Source organism: Ambystoma mexicanum, chromosome 10 (genome assembly GCF_040938575.1).
Source record: "Ambystoma mexicanum isolate Mex_15411 chromosome 10, UKY_AmexF1_1, whole genome shotgun sequence".
NCBI classification, from domain to species: Eukaryota; Metazoa; Chordata; class Amphibia; order Caudata; family Ambystomatidae; genus Ambystoma; species Ambystoma mexicanum.
This window is the reverse complement of record NC_090932.1, coordinates 928,064,988-928,089,278: the sequence shown is the minus strand read 5'-3', so window position 1 is coordinate 928,089,278 and position 24,291 is coordinate 928,064,988. Positions and strand designations below refer to the sequence as shown.

The window sequence follows — 24,291 nt, the reverse complement described above, 5'->3', positions numbered from 1 at the left end:
GAAGTATATTTTTGTTACATATATTTGCTCCCTTCTAAAGAGGGCTTATTCAACCGATTGTTAAAAAAATAAATAATGGTTTAATCAAGAAACCTGGAGTGGAAGTGTTTATATGGATACTTGTCACTGCGAATCTCTGTGTTACAACCCTACATCTCACATTGAGCCCTCTTGAGATAAGCCTGGCTGCTCAGTCACTCTACCAACTTGTGTAGTACATGCTTATACCAAAGGTTGGGTTAACTATTGCCAAGAGGTCAAGGCTGGTGCAGTCTCCCACAGGGTACTGCATACAATCTTGCCTAACAAGAATGAATGAGTGGAAAAAGGTTCCACTCATTCAGGATTAAAGAAAAAAGGTCCGGAAGTCCAGAACAAAGTGCTGGGGGGTGGGGTCTCCCTAGGAGAGGGGATGAAGCATAAAGATGACACATCTCCCTAAAACATCCATTCCTTACTTCAGAACCCTGTAGCAGTCGCACTCTGTTTGAAGACCAGAGCCTATCATGCAAATCACTAGAAAAGCAATGGGAGATTGAGAGCAGTTTAGCCCTGCCCTTATCTAGACCTAGCCCCCTTATACCATACCGTCCTCCAGACCTCATTCTCACTCTGTCCACTACTACCCCAAAGAGAGGATCGAGGTTGAAAGCCTGAGATGGGAATGTTTGAGGGAGAAAAGACTGAAGATTATTTTTCCTAAATAACCTTTGGTCTTTTCTCGCCTGAACATTTCCGACTTGGCCCCAACCCCCACCCAATCCCCTACTTACCTTGCTGCCGACTCGCTGTGTCCCTGCGACGCGTGTTCCCTTTCACTTCCGTGGTCGGGAACCGGCGGCGCAGGGTCCTTTCCTTTTTATATTTTCTTTTCAGGACCGGCTGGGGAGTCCCCATCCAAAGCAACCCCTGCCCCCGCAACCAACCTTCACAATATAGTGAGCAAGGTTGCGGGGGACGCCCCCACCACTGAATGGGGGATTTGGTCACATCTTTCGGCAGTTCAGTATTTCCAAACAGCCGAAATTCGGCCAAATCTCCCATTTGGACTTTTGAACTTGTCTTTTTGGCCGATTCCAAAAGAGAGAATATTGGGGTGGTGGGTGGAGCATCAATCAGAAACTACTACCAGTACAAGTGACTATAGAGGGTAACTTGTAGGTTCTGTTTAATTTTCACAATTTAAAAATATGATTCCAGTCAAAACATCATTTTTCAGGTAGTTCCGGTTTTACAGACCTTTGACCTAAAGTATTCACTAAAATAATGTTTTCTTCTTGAAGCTGTTTCACATAGATTTTGGACACTTTCTGGATCACAAGAAGAAAAAGTTTGGTTACAAACGGGAGCGAGTACCTTTCGTCTTAACTCAAGATTTCCTAATTGTAATAAGTAAAGGAAGTCAGGAATGCACCAAAACGCGGGACTTTGAAAGGTAAGAAAACCTGTTTTTGCGCATTAGGAATAAGAAGTGTATGTGTGGCAGTCTTTACTGGTGCTCTTTGCAGATTTGGAGTTCCGACCTGAAGGGGATTACCACTACGTTTTGACCAAACTCTCTTAAGTAAACGTGACTGATCAGTAATATTTCACTTCTTGGGAGGCTTAGACATTTGCATAAAGTACAGATCACTTACTAAGGAGATCTATGTAAAAGATCATGCATGCAGTTTATACTGAAAAATACGCAAATGGCATTTATTTAACAAGAAAATTTACTAATCTGGTAAGTCATCACACATATATATAGGCCAAAACAATAAAGCATCCTTTACGCACAACACAGTACTATTACTGATATCAATCAGTGATACCATTAGAATTTAAAGCAGGAGAAACCATGATTAGAACTTTGCAAAACTTTTTATATCTGTAATGATATGACATAATATGGCATTTATAACGCGCCTATACACCAGTGTTTCAAGGCGCGAATACTTTTAATATGTCAAACATTGACTAAGGAAACCCCTGAAATTAAGTGTTTAGTGTAAGGAAGGCATGGTATCAACAGTAAAACAGACACAAGTGACCACAGTTAAGGATGTTTATTGAACTTTCACAAAGGGGTGATAAACGCCAATCTAAACCTAAACCTACAGGTGGGAGCAAGATCCGACCATCAAATTATAATAATGCAGTCCTAGTGGAGTGTTGTAAAAATAAGAGCCTATACTAAAAAAAACTATTGCCAATCCTTATCACTAATTTACAAATAGTGTGGGGTATTCATGAAAAAGAAAAGTGTTCACAAAATGATATGTCAGGATGCTCGGCCCGTTGGCCTCCCTTCCCCAAGTTTTCAGCACAGGGCAAGGCGGTTCACTCGAGCAAAGCACACACTCTGGCTTCTTCAGTACGAGGGTATAGTTCTGTTTCCAGCAACAGGCCGTTCTGTGCCCAGGTCTCTATTCTCATTAAAGTGTTATGATTCAGAGGGCCTAATGTACAAAAAAATAAGATATACAGTTCTGTTCTTTTTATAAGTATTCAACTCGGATGCTTCACCCCGGACACCCCTCAGCCGGGCTCAGATCCGTCCCCTTCCAATTAGTCTCCCTCAGCTGGGCTCAGACCAATTGTACTTCACCTTGGTTTATCGAAAGTTTTAATGTGCACAGAGTTTTGCTTGACCCGTTGCAGAACCACAAACTTTTGTTTTACGATACAATCGCCATTCACTTGGATACTTAACAGAGACCTTGGAATGAGCACCCATGTGGCTTTGGACCACTCTGTAAATAGTATCTCGCTTGGCCTCCCCAAAGTTCATTCACTCCTTTAGTTTCCGATTATATTCGCGTCGCTCATCATATATGTTTCAAACACTGTCCTCTTTGGATTTCTTCATACAATGTTGCTGCTTGCAACCTTGGTTCAAACACAAGCTGGTTTGCTATCAGCCTCTCTGACTCACCGGCTGTGCTGTCTTTACTGGCACTGCTTTGTTGTAGGAGCCAAGGACAGTACCACAGCGGTAATTGCTCCTCCCTGCTTTGGTTATCGACGTAGGCGAGCCCTGTCTACCTTCGATGCCCAGTGCAGGTTGGTTCAGCTTTAGTTCTCGGTCTTAGGCTTCTTACTTTCCAAGGTTCGTGCAAGTAACAGTCTTTAAATGTCAAGGGCACTTCCCTCCTTGCAACTCTCTCTGGTCTCGCCGTCTTTCTCCTTGTAGTAAACTGCCATCTTGCAACTGCTGTTTCCTTGTGTGCTTTTCCTCGATCAGTGTGCTTTCGTGCTCCGCCTTTTATCCATGTGGGGAAGTGTGATGGAACTCGGGTGTGTGTAATGATCAGTAATTGCCTGACCATTGGATTGGGACATGTCCGATACATGGCTTTGGTGTTAGTCTGTTGTCTCACGGTGAACTGTCAGTGAGAAAGTGTTTGTGTGGTGGAAAGGGGGAGGAGGATGAGTTCCTAGGTATCCGACCATGTAGGATGGGGGAGAAGGTGTTACAGGGAAGGTGATACTGCGTCTCACTGTCCAGCGCCCCACTTCCACTCCCCGAAGGCACTCATCCAGGTCATCCTCTCACACTGGTCCACCCCCAGGAATTTGATCCAAAAGCGATGGCTGTGTCCCTGGGGACTGGCAGGTGAGACGCCTTCAGGGTTCTCTCATTAGTAAATGGTTAGTTACTTGACCTCAAGAGGGTTTAATAGTAATGAGAATGAATTAATTCCTCCCACAGATTCCTCATCTGTGATGATCTGTTCTCAGCACAGCTGTTGTCTGGAAACCTTTCCATCACCAGGGGGCGCATCCAGGTTCTGCATCAACTCTGGCCCAGACGCCTCTACACCCACTATACCCTGTGTCATTCCTTTTTTCCACACATTGTTTGCTTCAGAAACACACTTAATTTGATAGAGCAAAAAATATCCAACCCTGCTAGGGCCCCAGTTTTAAAGCTTGTGCGGATTGCGGCCGACAGGTGTCACTGTCAGATCAGCACAGGATTTCTCCCTACTGCCTGGGGGAGAGGCATAATACCCAAGAATGCGTATCGTGCCAATCCATGCATCCCAAGGCCCTCTGGGAAATGGCGGCAAATATATTAGCATATTTCCACAAGGAAAGGAGTGAAGGAGCATGGTCTCAGTTGCAGAGCACTAGTCCAAAGATGTGTCCCCTTCTCTTGAGGAAGAGATCAGCACTGCAAGAGGTCTCATTCCCTGCACCCTTCTTCTCATCATCATTCCTCCTCTTGGAAGTGGAATATGAGTCATTGTTTGAAGGACTTCCCAGAAGCATCGCCACAAGCATGCTCTCCTACATATTCCTCCACCCTGGAGGAATTTAAAAATGCTAGATATCTAAGCCAAGGCTCTGGGGCTGTTTGCTCCAATGGGGCCAGCCGCGTTGATGCAAAAACCAGCAGGGGCCCCACAGGGAAACACTCCTGCATGCCTAAGGGCTCAGACCTGAATGCAAGAGTGACCATATGTCCCGGCGCCGTCAGGCTCCACCTCCGGGTATCTAGGTAGATGGTGCCAGAGCTTTCCTAGAAAATGTCCCACTTCCGTAGAGGGGGTTTATGTCCAAAATGGGCCAAACATTTGTCGATCAAGGGGAGATGATACGAATTAGGCGATCTGCATGTGAAGGTCCGGTTGTCGCAGTAGTTCAATCCAGTAGCTCTATGTAGTCCTGGCAACTGGGTTCGGGGGACCCCGAGAGCTGAATTGCTTACTGTGAGAAATAGATTCTACTGATGGGAACTTTTATACAATCCGTTGTGAGGTTACGCTTCATAACGACAAATGGACTTCAAAGAGACCTTCACACCACACAGAGCAGCTCACTCGATCAATATTGCCTACCATTTGGGAAGTTTCTGCCCCTACTATACATCATGTCCTGTCATAAAGCACCAAAGTATTGACTGAAAAGTATACGGTACTCAAAAGGATACAGATGGTAGGGTCTTCCGGATCCCTGTTCATACGATTTGATAGTTGTGAAGTCAAGTTTAGACCTTCCAAATGATACGACTCTCTGACTGATGAAACAGGCAGAGAGATGGATCACTGGAAAGGGCGTGGGTAAAGTATAGGAAGTCAGCCTAGAACAAAATAAAGTATCATAAGAAACTGCCGCAAATTGACTCCCTATGATAGAACAGTATTAGGCATTGATTCCCACACTGACCTTATGACTGGTGTAGAAGAATCCAGCAGAAGTCTCTTGAGGAAAAATCCGGAACTGGAGCAAACAAGGAAGGGAAGATTAGTAAGGGAGACTTATCCCGAACGGCACGAGGCTCACGCTAGATACCGGGTTGCTGCACCACAGGATAACGTCCAAAGTACTGTTCACTGTCCTCTTCCAACAGTCCTTGAAAAGCTCCTTCCCACGTAGAGAAAAGTATAGAAACGAATAAATCCACCTGTTAGCATCACAGATGCAGGAGTCGGAAATATCGCCCTTTTGTGGAATAAACAAAGTACACACGGTTCTGAACAGCCGTGGAGAAATAATGTGCGCGTGTGGAATTGCACGCGAACAGGATTCACGCAGCCCAGGCCAGCCGCGCTTGAAGATAACGTGTGCGTGTGGAATTACACGCGAACAGGATTCACGCAGCCCAGGTCAGCCGCGCTTGAAGACAGCGTGCGCGTGTGGAATTGCACGCGAACAGGATTCACGCAGTCCAGGCCAGCCGCGCTTGAAGACAGCGTGCGCTTGAGGAATTGCACGCGAACAGGATTCACGCAGCCCAGGTCAGCCGCGCTTGAAGACAGCGTGCGCGTGTGGAATTACACGCGAACAGGATTCACGCAGCCCAGGTCAGCCGCGCTTGAAGACGGCGTGCGCTTGAGGAATTGCACGCGAACAAACAGCTCCAGGAATCAGCGTGTGGAGGAAAACACACTGTAGAAGGCCCAAGAAGTAGCTGAGGTAAACTGCAAGGATGCAGATCGGAGGTTCAGCTACACAACGCCAAATGATTCGATCAGAAGCAGCGAGTGAAGTTTCCACGCTACTTATATACGTAATGCCGTATATCACGTGACGAAGCAGTATTCACGTGAATTTAGCGACGTGAAAAGTGCAGATGCCGCTTTCCCGGCAATGAATCGAACAACCGCCATTTGGAGTAGAACGGTCTAGCCGTTCTATGAGCGTAAGAGGTAGAACCACGTCCAGCATGCATGACAGTGCCATCCCCCAAAGGGGCAACCTCTCCCCTTTTCGAGTGAAAACGCTTCAACAAAGCAGGAGCATGTATATTGGAGAGAGGTTCCCAGGACCTATCTTCGGGACCGTAGCCCTTCCAATCCACCAGATAATACGGCCTACCAGAACGTAGCCTCATATCCAGTATGTCTTGTACCTCATACTCATCTGAACCCCTCACAGAAATAGCAACAGGCCGTACAGGCAATCTGGTAGCTTCCGTACACGGCTTAATGAGTGACACGTGGAATACGGGATGCACTCGCCATCGTTGTGGCAAAGCTAGACGGACAGCCGCCAGATTAATTACTTGGAGTACAGCATACGGACCGATGTATTTGGGCAACAATTTCTTTTTTCCTGGTATCCTCAAGTTCTTAGTGGACAACCATACTTTCATACGAGCCTTGTAGACAGGTGAAGGTACTCTATGAGCATCGGCATAGAACTTGTCGTGTCTTTTGGCTTGTTCCGATTGCTGCTTCACTTTCCTCTGTAGATTCTTAAGATCACGAAAAGTATGGCCTGCGGCAGGAGTATCCAAAGACAAACTGGAATCCAAAGGTATTGATCGGGGGTGTTGTCCATAAAGAGCATAGAAAGGTGAAGTGCCTATGGCACTATGATAGGAGTTGTTGTAGGCGAATTCTGCTGGCGGAAGGACCTTGAGCCAATCTGATTGAAACTGCAGACATAAACACCGCAGATATTGTTCCATAGTGCTATTGACTCTTTCGGTCTGCCCATCAGTTTGAGGGTGATAAGCACTGGACATCCTGTCATCAATCAGTAATGCTGAATTTAGTGCCCTCCAAAAGCGTGACGCAAATTGTGAGCCCCTGTCCGTGATAATTACTGACGGTAGACCAAAGAAACGGAATACATGTCGAATGAACAGGTCGGCCAGAACAGCAGCTGTTGGTAGACCAATACAGGGTAGGTAAAGAGCCAATTTAGTGAAGTAATCCACTACAACCCATATGGTATCGTAATCCTGGTTTAGTGGGAGTTCTACCACAAAGTCCATAGATATCATGTCCCATGGTTTGTTAGGGACAGGTAGGGATTGGAGTAAGCCCACTGGTTTACCAGGAGTGTTTTTGCATTGGATGCATACAGAACATGTTGATACATGATTTATGACATCTTTTGTCATGGACGGCCACCAACACCATCTTTTAAGCAGCTCTAGTGTTTTCTTCTGTCCAGGATGGGCTGCGATCAAGGAATCATGATTCCACTTGAGGGCCTTATTCCGCGTTGAGAACGTTGGTAAGTAGCGCACTCCTTGTGTGAAAGGTAAACCGTTATGTACGTCCAGCTTCATATCCTGGATCACTTGGGGATGATTTTTCACCCACTCCTGTACTTCGGTTTTTAAGGATGGTTGAACAGAACAACTACATATTACATGATCTGCCAATAACTGATTGTGCAGTTGTGTTTCTTCCTTCGCCTCCTCACCAATGCGAGACAAAGCGTCAGACTTAACGTGTTCTCTGGCAGGACGATAAGTGACCCGGAAATCGTATTGAGCAAAAAAGACATGCCATCTGGCCTGTCCTGTCGAGCCGTAAGACATTTCATAGATTTGAATGCTTGAAGATTTCTATGGTCAGAGTACACCAACACCTGATGTTTGGCCCCAAGAAGATGATGTTGCCATTCTCGGAAAGCATCCTTGATTGCCAGTAATTCCCGCTCAGTGACGGTGTAATTCCGTTCATATGGGGTAAGTTTGCGAGAGAAGAAAGCCACTGGGTGCTCCTCCTTGGTTTCTGTGCAAACTTGTGAGAGCACCGCTCCAGTAGCGACACTGGATGCATCCGCTTCAACAATAAACTGGCGATCTGGATCTGGATGCTGAAGCACGGGTGCGGTGGTAAATGCTTCCTTTAACATCTCGAATGATGCTTGGGCGTTCCGGTTCCAACAGAAAGGAACTTTGGAACTAGTTAAAGCCATCAAAGGAGCCACTGTTTTGGAGAAGGAACGGATGAACCTGCGATAAAAATTCGCAAAGCCTAGGAAAGACTGTAATGACTTGACATTGTGCGGAACAGGCCAATTCAATATGGCCTTAACTTTGGAACGGCTCATTCGAGCACCTAGATTGGTAATGTCGTAACCCAGGAATTCCACTTCCTGTGAATGAAAGACACATTTCTCAGCTTTCACAAAAAGATGGTTCTCCCTGAGTCTTTGTAAGACTGCAGAAACGTGTTTGACGTGTTCTGACAGATGATGAACAAATCAGAATATCATCCAGATATATTACCACGAATTGGTCCATTATATCCCTGAAAATATCGTTCATGAAGAACTGAAAGGTAGCGGGAGCATTGCACAGACCAAAAGGCATCACCAAATATTCGTAAAGGCCATACCGCGTCTTGAAAGCGGTCTTCCATTCATCGCCCTCACGAATGCGAACTAAATTGTATGCTCCTCGCAAATCCAATTTAGTGAAGTACCTGGAAGTACCTAATTGATCCAATAGAACGTTTGTCAGCGGTAAAGGATACTGATTTTTTATGGTGATGTCGTTAAGTGCCCTGTAATCAATGCATGGTCTTAAATCTCCCTCTTTCTTCGGAACAAAGAATAAAGGAGACGCAGCAGGCGATTGCGATGGCCGTATGAATCCCATCGCTAGAGCTTTATCGATGTATTCTTTCAACACACCGTCTTCTTTTGGAGTCAATGAATATACACGACCTGTTGGAATTTTAGCTCCAGGAATCAGTTCAATCGGACAGTCATACTGTCGATGTGGAGGCAATTGTTCTGCCTGGCCTTTATCAAAAACATCAGCGTACTCAGTGTATTCGCATGGTATGGTACTATCGCTTTGATGCACCACACTAATAGTTGAAGCTCCCCCCATAGAGGCCAATATATGTGAATTGGTTGACACCTCCTGACTGGTAAAGCAATGTTCATTGCAATAAATAGAAGGATACTGGAGCAATCCCGAAACCCAGTCAATAGCGGGATTATGAAGGGTCAACCAGGCAAGACCGAGTATTATTTTGTACTGCGGAGCAGCTATGACATCGAAGACGATTACTTCCGAATGACTATTAGATAATGTCATCTGAACAGGTACCGTCTCCTGGGTTACCATACCCGAAGTCAAAATAGATCCGTCCACGGTATTAACCGTTTCAGGTTTGTTCTTGTTTACAAGGGGTATGGAACAATTCTTGGCATATGTGATATCTATGTAATTGTTAGTGGCTCCGGAATCAATCATGGCCTTGGAAACCAATTCTTGGTCATCACAACGTAACAACACCTCGACAGCTATAGGTGCGTGATTGGGAATGGTACTGGAGTCCGATAAAGCACTCGACACAGGGACTCCTGCTACTGTCGAGTTTTGGCGTTTCCCGACCGCTTGACTGGTTTCTTAGGACATGTCGCTAATAAATGCTCGGATGAACCGCAATACATACATAAATGGTTCTTTCTTCGGTTCTCTCTTTCTGTATTGGACAACCGGCCTCTTACAGCGCCAATCTGCATTGGTTCAGGGTCGTTCGAGGGAACTGCCGGTGCCTCCGAACGAACCGATGCTTGTGAGAATGGTTTTTTCTCTCCTTTCCGAGCATTTCTTCGGGCATCGATTTGTAGAACCAAATCGAGCAACTCTGTTAATCCCGTAGGAACCACCGGAACCATGGATAAGGCATCTGTCAGTTCTTCTGAAAGACCCTTGAAGAAAACAGCTGTTTTCTTGCCGTCAGGCCATTGAGTTTCGGCTGTTAGTTGATTGAATCGGGCAATGTAAGGCAAAAGGGGTTGACTGCCTTGTTGTAGATTAAGTAACTCCAGATCCATAGCTTGAGTAGCATAACGCATGTCAAAGACTTTACTCATAGCAGCCAATAGATCGTCACAGTCGTATAACAAAGGGCTATTTGATTCCAACAAAGGGTTAGCCCAAGCAGCAGCTGTACCCCCTAAATGGGAAAGCACAAATGCAGCTTTTGTGGTTAGGTCAGGGAATGATGTAGGACGGCAAAGAAAATGGAGTCGGCACTGATTAACGAAGGTTCTATAGGTTTTGGGGTCACCTGTGAACCGTTGCGGAGGAGCCAAGGGAAACTGAGTGGGCATAACCACATTAATAGTTTCCTGTGGGGGTGTCATAGTCCCAGATCCAGATGCAGTGGCCATCGGAATCCGTGCTCCCTGAGGACTAGCGTGTATGGCGTCTTGCATAACGTCCATACGGTGCCGTAACCATTTCATTTCTCAAATCGCTGATCAACTGAGTCAAAACAGTTAAAGGATCCGTACCCTCCATGGCTTCTGATTCTGTCATAAAGCACCAAAGTATTGACTGAAAAGGATACGGTACTCAAAAGGATACAGATGGTAGGGTCTTCCGGATCCCTGTTCATACGATTTGATAGTTGTGAAGTCAAGTTTAGACCTTCCAAATGATACGACTCTCTGACTGATGAAACAGGCAGAGAGATGGATCACTGGAAAGGGCGTGGGTAAAGTATAGGAAGTCAGCCTAGAACAAAATAAAGTATCATAAGAAACTGCCGCAAATTGACTCCCTATGATAGAACAGTATTAGGCATTGATTCCCACACTGACCTTATGACTGGTGTAGAAGAATCCAGCAGAAGTCTCTTGAGGAAAAATCCGGAACTGGAACAAACGACAAGAAAGGGAAGATTAGTAAGGGAGACTTATCCCGAACGGCACGCGGCTCACGCTAGATACCGGGTTGCTGCACCACAGGATAGCGTCCAAAGTACTGTTCACTGTCCTCTTCCAACAGTCCTTGAAAAGCTCCTTCCCACGTAGAGAAAAGTATAGAAACGAATAAATCCACCTGTTAGTATCACAGATGCAGGAGTCGGAAATATCGCCCTTTTGTGGAATAAACAAAGTACACGCGGTTCTAAACAGCCGCGGAGAAATAATGTGCGCGTGTGGAATTGCATGCGAACAGGATTCACGCAGCCCAGGTCAGCCGCGCTTGAAGACAGCGTGCGCGTGTGGAATTACACGCACACAGGATTCACGCAGTCCAGGCCAGCCGCGCTTGAAGACAGCGTGCGCGTGTGGAATTACACGCGAACAGGATTCACGCAGTCCAGGCCAGCCGCGCTTGAAGATAACGTGTGCGTGTGGAATTACACGCGAACAGGATTCACGCAGTCCAGGTCAGCCGCGCTTGAAGACAGCGCGCGCTTGAGGAATTGCTCGCGAACAGGATTCACGCAGCCCAGGTCAGCCGCGCTAGAAGACAGCGTGCGCGTGTGGAATTACACGCGAGCAGGATTCACGCAGTCCAGGCCAGCCGCGCTTGAAGACAGCGTGCGCTTGAGGAATTGCACGCGAACAGGATTCACGCAGCCCAGGTCAGCCGCGCTTGAAGACAGCGTGCGCGTGTGGAATTACACGCGAACAGGATTCACGCAGCCCAGGTCAGCCGCGCTTGAAGACAGCGTGCGCTTGAGGAATAGCACGCGAACAGGATTCACGCAGCCCAGGTCAGCCGCGCTTGAAGACAGCATGCGCGTGTGGAATTACACGCGAACAGGATTCACGCAGTCCAGGCCAGCCACGCTTGAAGACAGCGTGCGCGTGTGGAATTACACGCGAACAGGATTCACGCAGTCCAGGCCAGCCGCGCTTGAAGACAGCGTGCGCTTGAGGAATTGCACGCGAACAAACAGCTCCAGAAATCAGCGTGTGGAGGAAAACACACTGTAGAAGGCCCAAGAAGTAGCTGAGGTAAACTGCAAGGATGCAGATCGGAGCTTCAGCTACACAACGGCAAATGATTCGATCAGAAGCAGCGAGTGAAGTTTCCACGCTACTTATAAACGTAATGCCGTATATCACGTGACGAAGCAGTATTCACGTGAATTTAGCGACGTGAAAAGTGCAGACGCTGCTTTCCCGGCAATGAATCGAACAACCGCCATTTGGAGTAGAACGGTCTAGCCGTTCTATGAGCGTAAGAGGTAGAACCACGTCCAGCATGCATGACAGTCCTGAGGAAGGCTGGACAGTTTCTACACACCTAGACCCAACAAGCTGAAACTCAAGTTGCTCGAGTCTGTTTTCTCTAGAGTTTTTCATGTCACTTCTTGGTTCTGCACTGTTTTCCTTTGATTGTAATCACCCTTGTAAATAGCACTGAATGTCAAGTGTTTTTGTTAAATTGACTATACCACAAGGTTTACAAAAAAACTGATACTTCTGTACACTTTGAAATGAGATTAAATATTTTAAGGATGTTTCAAAGGGATTGTGTCCTCCGACGTATTCCTTATCTTAGATATCTCTTTCCAGCTTTGCTGGCCTGGGAAAAAAATTTCTCTAGAGGGCGCTGCGCGTCGACGTCCGCCGAGTCGATGTCCCTCGACAGCCGCCGTATCGACGTCATCCTGCCTATAAAGGCCACGCGCAACGTCCGTTGCTCAGTTCCGTTTTTCCGCGCTTACTCAGTGCCTCGGAATATCGTTACTCAGTTTTCGTATTAATCCAGTTTCCTCGAGATATTTGATCCATACTCGATGGCTTCCTCGTCGGAACCTACGACCCCTCGGTCCGGCTTTAAAAAATGCCGAGACTGTGGAAAAAAGATGTCGCTGACTGACCCTCACAGGGTTTGTCTGTGGTGTTTGGGAGCTGAACACCATTGTTCGGAGTGCGAGGACTGTATGTCCATGACAGCTAAGGCCCTGAAGGAGCGTAGGGGGAAGCTGGAAAAAGGTCCTCCTCTTCCTCTGTTTCACCTAAGAGAATCCCTTGCCCCACAAAACATAGTTCCCGGGCTGAATGGGAGGAATTCCGAAAAAATATTATGAGCGTCTTCGAGAAAGCGGCCTCGACCCCCTCGAAGACTGCCGAGAGCGATGCTCTGGTCGGAAGACCCGAAGGTCTAAAACGCTGCGAGTCGCAGTACCCGGCAAAGGAAGCTTCTCGAGCGCGTCACGAACCCTTGAGTAAAGCAAAGACCTCGAATCCTTCTTCGAAGGTTCCGTCGACGCCGTCGACGAAGGTTCCGTCGACGCCGAGGTCGGTGTCTTCAACGCCGTTGTCGAAGGGACCTTCGACACACGGGTCTGTCGACTCAACGCCATCCTCGACACCGGCGTTGACGCCAAGGAAAGTCACGGTTACGGCGCACCCAGTGGCTATTCCCAGGTCTTCGATGACGATGTCGTCGAGATTGTCGACATCCTCGAGCAGAATTCCAATTCTATCGAGGACCTCGAGGCCTCCACCTTTGTTTTCGACGCCACGTTCGAAGCCTTCGATGTCGGCGTCGACGGCATCGACGTTTTCGAGGCCGATTACAACAAGTCTGGCACCCTCTGCCTTGGAGATGGGTTTCACACCCTTTGTGAGTTCAGACCAATTGAGAACAATGTCCTCAATTATGGAAGAGGGAGAACTATCTGACCAAGAAGAGACATTTGAGTTGCAGGGATCTGCAACCCCAGTTCAAGAGGAGTTATCCTCAGAGGAACACAGATTAAAGGAACTCCATGACTCCTTACATGAGGCAAGTGGTTTAGACACTTCCCCTGAGGTGGAGTTTGCTAGGCCAGACCCGGGGGAGCATGCTGAAACCCCTTATAGAGCCTTAATGGCCAGGATCACAGAATTTATGGGGTGGTCAACACCTTCACAGGCTTTCCAACAGGATGACCTCACGGATATTCTTGATAAAGGTCCACAGGAGGATCCTGTAGTACCTTTTCATAAAGCTCTTCAAAGGAAAATCATGACGAACTGGGAAACCCCAGATGTCGTCCCGGCAGTAAATAAAAAACTGTCTACTAAATACAGGGTATCTTTTGCAGACCCGGAGTTTTTGTCCAAACACCCATCCCCAGAAAGTCTGGTGGTACAGGCAGCATCTTCTACTGACATCAAGATTGCTTACCCTACCGTCCCACAGGACAGGGACGATAAAAAATATGATGCTATGGTTAAGAAAGTCTTTTCGGCATGTAGCATGGCGTTAAAATCTATTAATGCTACTTGCACCCTTGCTAGATTTAGCCATACACTTTGGGAGTGTGCTTCTACAGCGGCTGACTGCATCCCGGAGGGAGAAGAAAGGGAGGCGTTCCTAAATATCATACAGGACGGTAAAGACGCTATGCGCGAATCCCTCCAGACGGGCATTGATTCGGCTGACAGTATCAGCAGAGCAATGGCGGCAAGTACAACAACCAGGAGATTTGCTTGGTTGAGAGTCTGGTTTTGCCCCAGATGTGCAAGCCAGGCTCTTGAACATGCCATTTGATGGCTCTTCTTTGTTTGGGGAAAAAGGCGGATGACAGTTTAGAAAAACTGCAAACATCAAAGGCAGCAGCAAAATCCCTAGGCGCTGCAATCCGTCAGACACCTTTTCGTCCCACAGGAACCTCTGTGAGAGGCAAGTCCTTTCGCTTCTACTCCGCATTCGGAAGAGGTAGAGGACGGCCGGCTCAAAGGGGATAAAGAAGAACTACCCGAGGTGGACGGGGTAGATATTCAAAAGCCGCAGCAACAGCAGGTGCCTCTTTACCATCGGCATCTGCATCAGCCGCCCCAAAACCACTCTGAGGACTTCCCTCACAAGACACCTGTAGGAGGCAGGTTAACTCAACATCTGGCGGAATGGCAGGCTATCACGTCAGATGCTTGGGCATTGGAGACAGTTGCACAAGGTTACTGCCTGCCTCTCCTACGCATACCTCAGAGTCATCCACCGGGGATCAGCTCTCAAAAAGCTCCAGATCCGCTCCTCTTGCAGGAAATTTTAGACCTGCTAGAGAAAGGTGCCATAGAACTGGTACCTGTAGCGGAGAGGAACAGGGGCTGGTACTCCCCTTACTTTCTCATTCCAAAGAAAGACAGAGGACTGAGACCCATCTTGGATTTGCGAGAATTGAACAAATTCCTCAGGAAAGACAAATTCAAGATGGTAACTCTTCCTCAGATCCTTCAGGCCCTTCAGTTCCAGGACTGGTTGGTATCTCTGGACCTTCAGGACGCTTATTTCCATGTGCCAATCCATCTCAAACACAGGAAATACCTGAGGTTCGCAATTGGCAAATCTCATTATCAATTTCGAGTGCTGCCATTTGGGCTGACCTCCGCCCCGAGGGTCTTCACCAAGTTAATGTCGGTAGTGGCTGCAAGTCTAAGGAGGGAAGGGATTCACGTCTACCCCTACCTGGACGATTGGTTGATCAGAGCTGTATCTTCGGAACAAGCTCAGATCCAGCTAGATCATGTTTGCCACTCCCTTCACAGACTGGGCTTCTCCCTCAATTTAACGAAGTCACAAATGATACCATCGCAGAGACTCCAGTTCATCGGAGCGATCCTGGACACTTCCCTGGGAAAAGCCTCGCCACCAGAGGTGAGGGCTCAAGATATTCTACAGATGGTTACCAAGTTTCAAAATGCCCAACATCTCCCAGCCTTTGACTTTTTGAGGTTGCAAGGCCTCATGGCATCCTGCATTTTCCTAGTACCAGAGGCTCGCCTGAGAGTGAGATCCCTCCAGTGGGCACTGAGAACTCAGTGGTCACAATTCTCAAAGAGAATGACAGATCTTCTTCAGGTTCCCGACAGGGTGACTCGAGACCTTCAGTTGTGGGCCTGTCAGGAGAACATTCTGAAAGGAGAGCAGTTTTGGCAACCCTGGCCAGAAATAACAGTAGTCGCGGATGCCTCACTCACGGGGTGGGGAGCCCACGCCAACGACTTGAACATCAGCGGTCGTTGGTCTCCATCGGAGTCCAGACTACATATTAACCTGTTAGAGCTGAGGGCCATCAGACTTGCGCTCAAGGCTTTTCTGCCATCTGTACAAGGAAAGAATGTCCTGATAATGACGGACAACACAGTGGCCATGCATTACCTCAACAAAAGAAGAGGCGTAGGATCACTACCTCTGTGCAGAGAGGCGATGCAGCTCTGGTTTTGGGCAATCCAAGAAGGAATCTCTCTATCGGCAGTTCACCTAGCCGGAGAGAAGAACTTGACAGCGGACACTCTGAGCAGGCAGAGCACAGTCTCCCACGAGTGGGAACTAGCTCAGGAAGTCCTTCAAGAGATCTTCGCCCTTTGGGGAACCCCTCAGGTGGATCTGTTCGCCACCAGTGTCAACAGGAAGTGCGATCTGTTCTGTTCAAGGGAATTTCCCCCGAGAGGAGCTCTGGGAGACGCGTTCATAGTGGACTGGGAGTTTCCGCTTCTGTACGCGTTTCCATCGGTCCCTGTCATTCCTCAAATGATCAGGAGGTTGAGAAGATTCCGGAAAACCATGATCCTAATTGCCCCGGATTGGGCCAGGAGAACGTGGTACCCGGACCTTCTAGACTTGTCCATCTGCCCTCCAATTCGACTTCCACTCAGAGAGAATCTGCTCTCACAGAAGGGAGGTCAGGTTCTCCATCCAGACACCAAAACCCTCAACCTTCACGCTTGGCTTCTGAAAGGCTGAGGTACAAGGATTGGGACCTCCCTCATGACGTTATGGAGGTGTTGCTTTCGGCAAGAAGGCCAGCAACAAAATCTTTATACCGCTGCCGTTGGAACAGATTTTGCAGCTGGTGTAGAGAAAAGAATATCGATCCCTTTTCATGTGATACACCAATGGTTTTTGTCCTTCCTACTTTATTTAGCGAATTCAGGCCTTCAAGTTGGCACCATCAAGGGCTATCTCGCAGCGCTATCCATCTTTAAGTGCACTGCGGAAGAACCATCCTATTTCAAGTTACCCTTGGTAATACAGTTTCTAAAGGGGTTAACTAACGTTTATCCCCCAAGACCATTCCAGGTTCCCCTATGGGATTTAAACTTAGTCCTAACTTTCCTGATGGGCACACCTTTCGAACCACTCCACTCTTGTTCGTTAAGATTTCTTACCCTTAAGACTGTTTTATTAATAGCACTTACATCTGCTAGAAGGGTGAGCGAGTTACAAGCTCTTTCTTGTAAGCCCCCTCATACAATCTTTCACAAAGACAAAGGTGTTCTGCAAGTGAAGCCTAATTTCCTCCCAAAGGTGGTTTCTGAATTTCATATCACTCAGAAGATTACCCTTCCATCTTTCTATCCTCCTCCTCAACCAGGGAAAGAGGAAGAGAGGTTACACAGGCTGGACCCAAGAAGGGCTTTAAGTTTTTACATTAGTAGACTGGCTAGGATATGACAAGTAGACCAGCTGTTTGTAGGCTACGCAGGTCACAAGCTGGGGTTACCGATAACTAAGCAGACCATTTCCAGATGGATCATTTTAGCCATTTTGGAATGTTATAAACTGGCAGGAAAAGAGCCCCCTCAAAATCTTAGGGCTCATTCGACCAGAGGTATTGCAGCTTCATCGGCCCTCAAAAGAGGAGTGCCGGTTAAAGACATATGTGCGGCTGCCACATGGTCGTCCGTCCATACCTTTACACGGTTTTACAACTTGGATTCCTCCTCCAGTCAAGAGACTAGGTTTGGAAGGGCAGTATTGCACTCTATTCATCAATAAGAGGAAGCATGAAGTCAGTACTCCCACCTCCAATAACAGAATACTGCTATGGGAGCCTATCTAAGATAAGGAATACGTCGGAGGACACAATCCCTTCGAAGAACAAGTTACTTCTTACCTTGTAACGTTCTTTCGATGGGATGTTCCTCCGACGTATTCCTTATCGACCCTCCCATCCATCCCCGCAGTACTACTTCCCTTGTTGTTGCAGCTTACGCTCCTTCACGGTGATTAGTCTAGTCCAGAAAGAATTATTGTGGGCTACAAAACGGAACTGAGCAACGGACACTGCGCGTGGCCTTTATAGGCAGGATGACGTCGACGTCGATACGGCGGCTGTCGAGGGACATCGACTCGGCGGACGTCGACGTGCAGCGCCCTCTAGAGAAAAACATTTCCGAGGCCAGCAAAGCTGGAAAGAGATATCTAAGATAAGGAATACGTCGGAGGAACATCCCATCGAAAGAACGTTACAAGGTAAGAAGTAACTTGTTCTTCTGTGCTATAGCTAGGCTTGACATGTGTGACATAAAACAACTGATTCCATTCTTCAGCAATAATTGCTTGTTACTGGCAGCACCCAGACATTTTTGTCTAACTTGTCCATTTGTTGTAAATTATGCTTATCTCTAAATAGCCTTTGTTATATGCATTTTTTTGAAAGACTATACTTCTGTCTTATCTACTAATCTGTATTGCAGTTGACATTTGGATTCACTGAATCTTGTCTTGGGTCAAGGGATTTTTTCCTTGCCGTTTGTTATGTGTACTCTTGAACCCCTTGTGTAAAGATTGAGTCTCTTTGCTCTCCCTTGCTGTATCCTTTTGGACTAGACGCAACGTCTTCCTGGGAGGAGAGGAACTTCTCAGAAATGTGATGAAGGTCAGGGCCTCAAGGCCCTCAGGATGCCACCTGACTTGACGCCTCTCCATAAATTGATATTTTACCAGCTCCTAGTGGCCAAGGTTGCTGATACCCTAGGGTTGTCAGACCCATTCCTTTCCAAGGTCCTGTTTGAATTAACAACCATCCTAGATGAGTGACCCAAGAAGGAGACTTTACCGTTCAATACTGCAGTGGAGGCTTCGGTGCTGGTGGTGTGGGAGAGGCCCGCCTCCGCACCCTCGGTCCGCGGGGAGCTGGCGAAGAAACACCATCCAGCTCCCTCAGCTCTGGCCTTTTTATCCACCCATGCCTCCTCCTGAGAGCTTGGTGGTGCAGGTCACAACTGCCAAATGGAAGGCGTGCACCATTTCCTCTCTTCGCAAGCATAGATAGTAAGAGACTGGATGTTTCGGACACAAAGGTATTCGCCTTGGGCAGCCTAGCTCCCCGGGCCGTGAACGCCGCCTCTGCCCTGGCTAAATTCTCCAATAGCTATTATAGCTGATCACCTCCCTGAAGGTGACATAAAAGTAGGAAGGATTTCTGGCAATGGTGCAGAACAGTAGGGAGGCTGCCTGCCAAATCCTGCACTTGGGACTTGACACGACTGACTGTGTGTGTGAGCCATTCATTGGCCACAAACTCAGTGGTGAAATGTCACTCATGGATGAGGACTTTGCGTCGTTTACACATGATATACCTTTTCAGAGCTAAAGCAGACAACGTCTTGCAGAAGTTTCAATCCTCCAAGGTGACCTCTACTTTTTTGGGCTTAGCTGTACAACATTCCTCTGCACCATCCAGCAGCAATCGAGTATTTCACCCTCTGCCCCAGCGAGTCAGTCTGCCCTGGGAAGGCTGCAAGGCACATACATCCTAAGGGGTAGAGTCAGATTTGCCCCCAAGAGTGGAACAGCAGCAGCCACTGTCTCCTCGAACGCCCAGGGAGCAAAGCTCCTGTGACAGGATCTTCTGCCATGAGTCCCCTTTGGGGGAAGGATTTCCCATTTCAGTTCAGAATAATCTCGGACCACATCCGATGCCTGGGCTTTTCAGGACATTCGACAGGGATACTGTCTCCCCTTCGGCACCCTTTGTACCAACTTTCTCACACCACCGCCTTGGCTCTGGACCACGTCCTCTTAGAAGAGGTCCATTTGCTTCTCTCGAAAGGCACTGTGTAGAACTGGTGCTGCTCTCGGAATGAGGCAAGGGGTAGTACTAGACTTATGTTCTGATAAGACTGGGGTTATGCCCAATCTTGATTCTAAGACAGTTGAAGCTGTATCTCTGGAAGGACATTCAAGGTGGTTACGCTGGCCCAGATCCTCCAAACCCCTTGATCTGCAGTACTGGTTGGTGTTGTTGGACCTGTCGGGTGCATAATTCAATGTGCCCATTCATCTAAAGCACAGGAAGTGCCTGTGGTCTGTGGTGGGCCAACATCACTACCAGTTCAGGGTCCTGCCGTTAGTCTTTCTTCAGCACTGAGGGTTTTCGCCAAGCTAGCTCGCCTCAAGGAGGGAACACATTCATGTCTTTCCCTCAAGCTGCTGGCGGGGGTGGTGGCTCGCCTCAAGGATGGAAGACGCTCATGTCTTTCCCTATCTGGATGAGCTCGCTCCCCAGACCAGGTGTCCGTACATCTGTTCCAAAGGTGCAGTCTGTTGCACAGCTTGGGACTTTCCCTGAACTTCAAAAAGTCCAACATGTTGCTGTCCCATTCCTCTGCTTCATCGGGTCGGTCTTGGACACTTACCTGAGCAAGGCCTTTCCGCCTGAAGACCGAGGGGTGAACATTTTGCAGATGGTCGATATCCTCCATTCACATGGCCAAGTTCCTGCGTCTGCTGGGTCTCATCTTCTCCTGCATCCTTGTGGTTCCGCAGGCCTGGCTACACATGAGGTAACTTCAGTGGCTCCTCTGTTGCCAGTGGTCACAATTTCATGGATACATGTCAGATCTTCTGCAGGTTCTGAGTCATGCTGCTCAGTACCTTGTTTGGTGGTCCATGAGACAACCTACTGAATGGTGCACTGTTTTGGAACCCCTGGTCTCAGGTGATATCACTAATGTGTCCCTGAAAGGTTGGGGAGCTCATCTGTCAGACTTGGCAGTGTGTGGTCTGTGGTCTCCCTTTGAGTCTCAGGAGTACATACATTTGCTGGAGTTGAGGGTGATGAGGTTGCCCTGATTTCGTCCTCCCCTCTGTGAAAGGGAAATGTGTGATTATCCTGATGGACAACATAGTGGCCATGCATCTCGAACGAGGCGGTGTGGAGTGTTTGCCTTTTTGCAGAGAAGCAATGTGTCTGGTTCTGGGCTCTGGAGAATGAAGTCTTCCGGACTTCTGCTCATCTTGCCAGAAGTTAGAATTTCACAGGTGGATACCTTGAGCAGACAGTGTGAGCTCTGCCAGGAAGTTCTAGAGGAGCTTTTTCCCATTGAGGAACTCCTCAAGTGGATCTCTTTACTTCCAGTGTTAATGGGAAGTGAAGTGCAAGTTGTTCTTCAGGGAATTTCCTTGGCAGGGAGCTAGATTTTTCATTTTATATGCCAAACCTCTTCCCAGCACTTTTTGCTGGACATTTGGATTTTTTGGTCAGTCTCCTGAATGAATGGGAATCTTTTTCCTCACTCACTCATTCTTTTGCTCTATCTGTGGGAACCTTTTGTACCCCTTTTTATACTTTTTCCTCTAAGTCGTGCTTTCCTCTAAATTTCTGGCATCTGTAATTTACTTTTGCAGCACACAGCATTTTCCGTGCAGTGTTGCTGGGGAGCCCCTTGGGATTCCCATTTTATTTTATTTTCCTTGAGAGCACCTGTTCCTAAGGGTAGAGGGATACTTTGTTATCCTTTCTACATTTTATATTGTGAGATCAGCACACACCACCTTATGGGGAGTGCTGAAGATTACACTGTATCCCCTTTCTCACTGCTCCTGAAACGTTACAGTGATAAGCACACCTGAATGGCTGGTGGCAGTGGACTTGTTCTAAAGACTTTTGTGTAGTCTTTACTCGCAGGCTGTGTTGCTGTGTTCACAGCCGCGTTAATACATAGATGGGTTACCATTGACCCAAAATGATGACTGCATTCTTTTATCGCCATTTTGTGTGTGTGTGTGTGTGTGTGTGTGTGTCTCTGTCTCTGTCTTCGTCTTCTAAGTGTGTAAATGTTCCTATGGACCTGTGTATGAACTAATTTCTTTGCACTAACCTACAGCCTAGATTCTCCCTCCTAAGATAAGCCTGCTGCTCTGTCATATATACCAAAACCTTGAGTGGTGCAGACTTATACTAGCAAGTGAGGCTCTGTTCCCCAGAGGAGAGTTTTAATAGAGTCTATGGTAGTGGACTTTAAAAAAGAACTCCCTAGCAGACCGGACATATGCCCTCCTTTATGCATTTCCTCCTACCGCTTTCATTCTGCTGTGTCTCAGTAGACTGCAACTGTTCGGGTCCACATTGATATTCATATAGCTGGAATGGTCCCAGAAAACGTGGTACATTAATGGACATGTCCATCTGCTCTCTATGACGCCTTCTAAGTAGATTGAGTCTGCGCTCCCAATCGCAGGGGCAGGTGCTTCATTCAAACCTCAGCAGCTGAAACTTTATGCTTGGCTGCTGAGAGGATGAGATACATGGAGTGGGACTTGTCGGTCAATGTCCTGGATGTGCTCCTCTCAGCTTGGAGCCCTGGCACCAAGTCAATTTAGGCCTGCAGATGACATGCGTTATTGGCTTGGTGTCGGGAGAGGGACCTGGATCCTTTATTCTGTCCTTTATCCCATGTCATGGATTTTTTGCTGTCTTTGGCACAGTCTGTCGTACAGATCGGTACTTTGAAGGGGTGCCTAGCTGCCATTTCAGTTTTTAAGAGGTCCCCTGAACAAGTCTTTCTTCACAATCCCCACAGTTATACAGTTCTTGTGGGTTTGTGCAATCCCTTTCTTCCATGCCAGTTTGTGATTCTGCCGTGGGATATGTATTTGGTGTTAACATTTCTTATTGGTGCTCCATTGGAGGCCATTCATTTTTGTTCCATTAGACAGCTCACCCATAAGGTGATTTTCCTGTCGGCCAACATACGCTAGATGAGCTCCAGGCGTTATCTGTTAAACCTCCCTATTTGGTTTTTTCCAAAGAGAAGGTGGCGTTGAGTGTGAGACCCTCTTTTTATCCAAAAGTGGTCTTAGATTCCCATCTCAAAAGATAATCTTCCTGCGTTTTATGTTTTTCCTCAAACCTCCACCGGGTTCGATCTGATGTACCTCAGAAAAGATGAGCAGCTTTTTGTGGGTTATGCTCGTGCCTGTGGTGGCCGGGATGTGACGAAGCACAACCTGTCAAGGTGGATGATCCTCTGCATCTCGGATTTCCAGGATCTGGCTGGAAAGGATGTGCTTGGAGGTCTCAGAACTCAGTCTACCAGAGGGGTGGCTGCTACATTGCACTGCAGAGTAGTGTCCCTGCCTTGGACATCTGCCAAGTGGCAACGTGGGCCTTTAGACACATTTTTGCAGAGCATTACTGCTTGGATTACTTTTCAGGACAAGATGCCTATTTCTGCAGGGCGATCCTGCAGAGTTTTCTAGTCAAAGTAGTGTCTTTTTGCTCTCCTCTCACCTCCAGATCAACAAACTGCTATGGGAGTTTATCATAGAGGAGGATTCAGGAGGAGGAAGGAATGCAGTGGAATAAAAAATTACTTCTCTTTCAGAAATGTTCTTTTTTTGTTGGATGTTCCTCCCATGGATTCCTCATCACCCTCCCAACCTGCCCCTCTTTGGCTAATACCCCATCGGTTCCATGGTCTCTCAGCCGTTAGAGTGCTAGAGACAAAGGGTAGACTGAAGTCACTGAATTTGAACCTCGATATACACTGGCCCCGACTTCATGTCCGGAGTGGGGTGCTTGGCTCTATCAGGTAGTCGCGCTGCGCTCCAGATGGCGAGAACGTTTCCAGAGAACAGCTGGGAATAGATTATCATAGATGAAGAATCGATGGGAGGAGCATCCTTCAGAAGCATTACTGACAGGTAGGTAATTTGTTCATTATTCCGTTAGTGTTTAACAGGGCAAAGTCAATCTGCATGATGTGGTTATAGGATGTCATGTCTGGCATGGGTCTTTACCACGCCACTTTTGTAACATTGGTGGTCACTCCCCAAAGGCGGTCCTGATGAGTTGTGGGTGGATGGATGGTTGGGGTGAGGAGGTTGGGACCTCTGCTTCGTGGGAGCATGAGGCCTGGGTAGGGGATGAAGGGAAGGGACCAGGTGGTAGAAGGCAGTGGTGTGTAAGAGTTGCATTGTGCTGAAAAGTCTGTGTAGGTGTGAGAAGATGTCTCAGTGGTGGGAAGGAGTACATGGGATGGGGAGAGGCATTTACGTGGGTGCCTTTTATGAAAATATTTTTCTGTGGGATAAGGTTTTCTGTATGAAGTTGATTTATGGGTAAAAGATTATGCCTCTATGTAAACAAACTGTCATCACGGACAGTGGACTGCGAGATACCACTCATACCTCGCGTATCCATAAGCTCTGTAATGCTTTGCACCTTCACGGAGATTCATTTTTTGTACACCTTTATTCAATTGATGATTTTCACGAAACATAAACTAAACTCTGGAGTTCATTTAAATTAAAACTAATGAAAGTATGGTCTTCACATGTTTCACTCTTTAAGG

The 24,291-nt window shown here is 47.4% G+C and overlaps 1 protein-coding gene across 1 annotated transcript in view; it reads left to right on the top strand.

Annotated features, from left to right (window-relative positions):
* The window catches only part of PIK3CA (phosphatidylinositol-4,5-bisphosphate 3-kinase catalytic subunit alpha), a 1,010,697-nt gene that overhangs the window by 965,771 nt on the left and 20,635 nt on the right, over window positions 1-24,291 (top strand). The window contains exon 19 of the mRNA XM_069618695.1: window positions 1,284-1,435. Coding sequence (XP_069474796.1) covers window positions 1,284-1,435 — 152 coding nt within the window. The remainder of the gene's footprint in view (window positions 1-1,283; window positions 1,436-24,291) is intronic.